The sequence below is a fragment of the Dipodomys ordii genome, unplaced genomic scaffold, assembly GCF_000151885.1.
Source record: "Dipodomys ordii isolate 6190 unplaced genomic scaffold, Dord_2.0 Scaffold19, whole genome shotgun sequence".
In the NCBI taxonomy this organism is placed as follows: Eukaryota; Metazoa; Chordata; class Mammalia; order Rodentia; family Heteromyidae; genus Dipodomys; species Dipodomys ordii.
The window spans coordinates 4,917,519-4,923,945 of NW_012267235.1; the positions used below are offsets into that span (position 1 = coordinate 4,917,519).

Consider the following 6,427-nt stretch of genomic DNA (forward strand, 5'->3'; position numbering starts at 1 on the left):
CCACTTCTGGCTTTTTGGTGGTTATTAGAGATAAGAGTCTCATGGACTCTCCTGCTTGGGCTGGCTTTGAACTTTGATCCTTAGATCTCAGCCTCCTGAGTAGCAAGGATTATAGGTGTGACCCAGCTCCTACAGGGTAATCTTAATGATTATGTATTTTTGTGTGTGGTCCTGGGGTTTGCATAGGAGGGTCACTTTAAAAGAAGAATGTAAACTAGGTATGGTAGTACATTGAGGCATCTATCCCAAATCAGGAAGATTGCGAATTCAAGACCAACCTGGGCTACATAGTGAGACCCTGACTCAAAAAATTAAAAGAGGAACTATGAATAGACATTGTGCAGCAGCTCAAGGAATGTTCTAGAGCTGTCCTTTCAGAGACTTGTGGGCTCTAAGGACTGCTCAACAAGAACAGAGTATTACCTGGCACCAGTGGCTTATACCTGTAATCCTAGCTACTCGGGAGGCTTAGATATGAGGATCGCTGTTCAAAGCCAGCCTGGGCAGACAAGTCTGTAAGACTCTTATCTCCACTAAACCACCAAAAAAAAAAAAAGCCAGAAGTGGAACTATGGCTCAAGTGGTAGAGAGCTAGCCTTCAGCAAAAGAAGCTCAGGGACAGCGCCCAGATGCTGAGTTCAAGCCCCAGGACCAGCATACACATACACACATATGCACACATGAACAAACACATATTCACATACACACACACATAACAAGAAGATGAAGGAGGAAAAGGAGGAAGAGGAGGAGGAGAGGGAGGGGGAAGGGGAGGAAGAGATATTTCCAAGGAGATGGAAGAGTGATTAATTTTGGCTGCAAGGACATCCTTCTGTTTGATCCCATGGCACTCAGCTTCAGTGTCTCCCAGGCCCCCTGTCCTGCTACTTGATGCCATTGTTCCTTTGCCATGCTTCCTCCCTTCTTTGAGGCCTCTTGCATCTCCTACCTAGTCACCCCTCTTCCCCAGCAGACCCAGACACAGGACACCCCAACAGGAAGACACATGGGGACTGTAAACATGGCGTGTCTTCTTTGGGAAGGATCCAAGTCACTGCCAGCATCTTTAGTCAACTACCAGGTGTTTATTGAGCACCAAGCTACACGAATACCATGCCTAGCACCCCAGACTGCACTCAGACACAGGCAGAAGTCCAGGGCTCAGAAAACTTACAAAATAGTCTGGAAGGGATTGGGGAAAAGCAAAGGTCAAAGGCTACAGCTTCAGCTCAGGGAGAGGAAGCATTAAAATCTCAGGCCATCTCTGATGGCCTGCATCTTGGCAGAAAGGAAGATTTCCATAGAGGTTGGAAGTGGTGGCAGCCAGGCAGAAGAGCTGGAAGACTGAGGTGGCTGCCGTTGGCCTTGGGCAAATGCAAGAGAGGGCTAGCTGGAAAGGAAGACTGGGCGACTGAGGTCTGAAGCATTAAGGGACTGGGTCATCACACTTATTTGAAATGGCAGCATGGACCAAAGGGGGAGAGTCACAATGCCATGTGGAAGGCCATGCCTCTAATTCTCCACTGAGGCCCAGGGTGAGAGGTCCAGCTTATCAATGGCTGAGCAGTCCACAAAGCCTTGGGGGTAGCTGTGGGCCCGGAATGGGTTCCTGGGGACCTTGGTGATGTGGGTGTTGTCACAGACAAGGCGTGAGAAGGACACTTTCTGCAGAGAGGCTCGCTGCTTCTCTGTGAAGACCCCTGGGTTTTCCCACCAGAACCTGCAGAGACAGAAGTGGCATCAGTGCTGACAGTCCAGTGGCTGGTTCTACCCCCCCAGTGCCAAAGGGGTCACGTGGAATAGCTCCATTGGTGATGAGGTCTGGTGTCAGTCTTCTTGTAGGATGTTGGGGACCTCCCCCCTCACTTTAGTGAAGGGCTCCCTTGCTCTCCTAGGCAGAGATTTCATTTACCTGTCTCCGTCTCGAATTCGCTGGAACTGTTGGCCCAGGAGGCAGGCCAGGAGATGCCCTACCCGGCCTCGTTCTACCAGGGGCTCAGCAATAGCCCCGATCCAGATGTCGATGTTGTCAGGGGTCCCATAGAGACTCAGGAGCTTCTCGGCCAGCATCTCATTCCCCAGCACTGCGCTCAGTTCCTCCAGTGTCCGTGGCTGAGAGAGGTCACAGAACTTTCTCCAGGAATTGTACCCTAGGGTGGGAATCCGAAGCTATCTCATCCCAAGAGCTTGTGGCCTCCCTTAGGGACACACCCACTCCAACTCCATCAGCCCCAGAAAGTCTGGGCTCAGAGACACGGGGGAGGTGTTGACCCATTGTGTAGGTGTGTGGCACTTCAGTCTTAGGGGAGATGGAGAGAAGTTAGCAGCTTACCTGGTATTTACTCTCAGCCCAGGAACTATTCTAAGCACTGTGACAATGTCAAAACTGAAGAACAGAGATGTTAAGTCACTTGCCCAAAGTTCTAGAACTAGTAAATGGCACAGCTGGCATTTGAATTCAGGCAGTCTGGTTCTTAATTACACTACATTCTTTTCTAGTATGTGTGTCAATATTGGGGCTTGAACTCAGGGCCTGAGCACTGTCCTTTAGTTTTTTGCTCAAATGCTAGTGCTCTGTATTAACTTGAGCTATAGCTCCTTGTCTAGCTTTCTGGTGATTAATTGGAGAAAGGGTCTCATGGACTTTCCTGCCTGAGCTGGATTTGAACCACAATCCCTAGAATCTCAACCTCCTGAATAACTAGGATTGTAGGCATAAGCCACCGATTCCTGGTCTATATCGCTTTTTCTTTTCTTTCTTACTTTTTTTCCTGCCCATTTGGAGCTTGAAGTCAGGGTCTGGGCTCTGTCCTTGAGCCTTTCTGTGCTCAAGGCTAGAGCACTGTACCACTTGAGCCACAGTGCCACCTCCAGCCTTTTCTGTTTATGTGGTACTGAGGAAATGAATATGCTAGGCAAGCATTCTTATCACTAAGCCACATTCCCAGCCCCCAGTATTGCTTTTTATAGGTATAAAAGCTAAAGTGCCTACAGGGTTCCAGGCTTTTAAAATTGACTTTCCAAGTTAGTTATGGATCTTTTTTGATTTTTTTCCCCCTGCTGGTACTGGGGCTTGAACTCAGGCCCTCATGCAGTTGTTTGGCTTTTTCTGATCAAGGACATCAATCTATCACTTGAGCCACAGCTCTACTTCCACCTTTATGCTGTTTAATTGGAGATAAGAGTCTCATAGCTGGCTTCAACTCGTGATCCTCAGATTTCAACTTCCTGAGGAGCTAGGATTATAGGCACAGACCGCTGGTACCCAGCTTAGCTGCTGATCTTTTTCATCTGAGGAACCTCAGAATATTACCAGAAACATGTCTGTATCTCTGCATTTGGGAGAATGGAGGCCTCCCTTTCATGGACAAGCAAAGTGGGTTTTAAAACTTGCTTTCCGGCCGGGCGCTGGTGGCTCATGCCTGTAATCCTAGCTACTCAGGAGGCTGAGATCTGAGGATCTCGGTTCAAAGCCAGCCCGGGCAGGAGAGACCGTGAGACTCCTATCTCCAATAAACCACCAGAAAACCGGAAGTGGCGCTGTAGCTCAAGTGGTAGAGCGCTCGCCTTGAGCTGAAGAGCTGAGGGACAGCGACTAGGCCCAGAGTTCAAGCCCCACGACCGACAAAAAAAAAAAAAAAAAACTTGCTTTCCGGTTCAGAATGGATCAGATCCTCAGGGCTACAGAGGAGAGTCTCTTGGAGTCCCAGAAGGTAGCCACAAACCCTCCAGGCCTGGCCAGACCCCAGAGATACACTCACCAGGCTGTCCATGGTCCCGGCAACGTTGTATATTGATGGAAGCCAGGTCGAAGCCATGGATGGTATGAGTTGGCTGGAAGAGCTTGTTGCGCAATTCTCCTGTCATCATTTTATCCTGTTTTACCAACTTGGCCTTTCTGGCTAGTAGACCTCGAACCAGCGGGTCAATGCCACCTGCAAAGGGAGACCAGAGGGTACCTTCTACAGCTGGCCCTGCCCTTCACCAGAATCTCTCAGTGGAAAGTAGCTGGCAGCAGGGAGAAAAGAACACAAAGTGTGCTCAGAAGAGAGGAGTCCAGGCTGCCTGTTTTGTTTCTAAGGTGGTAGAAAGGGGTATCTGTGGGATGAGAGCCTTGAATATCAATGTCAAGAGCATTTTTGAATTCTAATTCATGGATCCAGCAGCGTCTTCTCCATGTGTTCCCTGGAAGCACGCTGCAGTGTGGGAAATGTCCCATAAATAATTAGGAAATGGTTCTGACTTGTTAGGTTTTGAGGTAAGTTGGTTTCAACATAGTCCTAGCCTAGGAGTAAAGAATTGATGCAGTCAAACTCTAGCTCCTTGGGCTGAGATGTAGCTCAGTGGCAAGGGGCTTGCCTAGCAAGTGCAACGTCCTGGGTTCAATACCCAATACCAAAAAAGAAGACCAAAAAAAAAAAGTTTGCTGGACACTGGTGGCTCACGCCTGTAATCCTACTCAGGAGGCTGAGATCTGAGGATTGTGGTTCAAAGCCAGCTGGGGCAGGAAAGTTGGTGACACTCTTATCTCCAATTAACCACCAGAAAACCGGAAGTAGCGCTGTTGCTCAAGTGGTAGAGTGCTTGCCCTGAGCTGAAGTGCTCAGGGACAGTGCTCATGCCCAGAGTTCAAGCCCCATGACAGACAAAAGAAAAAAAAGTTAAGCTCTGGTACCTCATGGAAGTGGAAGGCCCTAGAAAAGAGCAGGATAAAGCCTATGAATTCTCTTCAGAGGTCAGAGAAACCAAGATCAGGGGAGGAGGAAGAGGAATCCTAGGCATCTTAGAAGCTCTTGTGACTCATGATAAGGTACTCTAAGTATCTTATATTTAATTTTTTGGATACCCTCAGGAGACGTCTTTCCCCCTTTTTTGTGTCACTGGTACTAGGGCTTGAACTCAGGGCTTTGGGCACTGTCTATCGCTTAGCTTTTGTGCTCAAGGCTGGTGTTCTACATTTGAGCCATAGATCAATGTTTTTTGTTTTTATTTTCGTCTGTTGTGGGGCTTGAACTTGGCCACAGCGCCACTTTTGGCTTTTCTAGTGGTTTATTGGAGATAAGAGTCTCATGGATGGTGCCAAAAGAGGTGGCTCAGTGATAGAGCACTTGCCTTGCATGCCTGAGGCCCTGGGTTTGATTCCTCAGCACCACATAAGCAAAAAAGAAAAAAGCCGGAAGTGACGCTGTGGCTCAAGTGGTAGAGCGCTAGCCTTGAGCTGAAGAGCTGAGGGACAGCGCCCAGGCCCAGAGTTCAGGCCCCATGACTGGACCATCCAAACAAAAAAGAGTCTCATGGACTTTCCTGCCTGGGCTGACTTTGAACCATGATCCTCAGATCTCAGCCTCCTGAGTATGAGTAGCTAGGATTACAGGCGTGAGCCATGGTGCCCCATTTTTTGGGGGGTGGGATCGCTAGCTAATTGGAGATAAGTCTCTTGGATTTGTCTGCCTGGTCTGGCTACAAACTGTGAACCTCAGATCTCAGTCTCCAGAGTAGCTAGGTTTATAGGCATGAGCCATTGGTGCCCAGTTGAGGTATCCCCATTTGAAAGCCAGAAAATTGAGGTGCAGTGAGATAAATTCACTTACTCAGGGTCTCACAGGAAGTTTGTGGATCGTGACTTCCAAATTTGACTTCCCTACAAGCAGGTTGCAGAGTGGGAGAGACAGGTGAGAACTCCTTTAGGAAAGGACATACCGTCTTTGACCATCCTCCAGGTGTTGAAGAAGAGGGTATGCAGGGGAAGTTCTGGTTCTGGCCCCCATGGCTGATAATTCTCATCCAGGCGAGACACTGTGGAGGGGACCTCCAAGTGCCCAAAGCGGAAAGCAAAGGTAAAGACATTGGAAATTCGGGAGTCTACAGAGTCATTGTAGCCTTGGTATGGAGGGATCCACTTCCGCATCTCATCACCCAGCACAATGGGAAGGTAGTCTCTAAAAGTGATAATCTAAAGAGAGAAATAGGCCACAAGGACAGGGTGTGAGGAGGCTTGAGCTTCTGCAGAAGGAGGTTGAATTGAACTGTTGTCACTGGGATTAGCAGTCTAAATCCAAGGACATTAAACAGATAGCATTTGTACCCAGTGTTCATTCCTACGTTCACAGCAGACATTGGTAATGGATGATGGTGTTCTTTCTGCCGATCTCTTGTGATTTGTTACCATATAGCCTCTACTAATTGGCCATTTAAATTTGGGATGTATTCTCTGCTCTAAGTAGCACAACTTGGGGGTCTAATTTTTTTTTTTGGGTCCAGTCGTGGGGCCTGAACTCTGGGCCTGAGCGCTGTCCCTCAGCTCTTCAGCTCAAGGCTAGCACTACCACTGGAGCCACAGCGCCCACTTCCGGCTTTTTTCTTTTTGCTTATGTGGTGCTGAGGAATCGAATCCAGGGCCTCATGCATGCAAGGCAAGCGCTCTACC

The 6,427-nt window shown here is 48.6% G+C and overlaps 1 protein-coding gene across 1 annotated transcript in view; it reads right to left on the minus strand.

The window, feature by feature from the left end:
- Positions 1–1,077: 1,077 nt before the first annotated feature.
- Lpo (lactoperoxidase) overlaps positions 1,078–6,427 on the minus strand; it is a 33,874-nt gene continuing 28,524 nt past the window's right edge. Inside the window, exons 11-14 of the mRNA XM_013013094.1 lie at positions 5,701–5,953; positions 3,762–3,935; positions 1,913–2,150; positions 1,078–1,720 (exon numbers count right to left, since the gene is read on the minus strand). Of these exons, the coding sequence (XP_012868548.1) occupies positions 1,513–1,720; positions 1,913–2,150; positions 3,762–3,935; positions 5,701–5,953 (873 nt within the window). The 3' untranslated portion in view covers positions 1,078–1,512. The remainder of the gene's footprint in view (positions 1,721–1,912; positions 2,151–3,761; positions 3,936–5,700; positions 5,954–6,427) is intronic.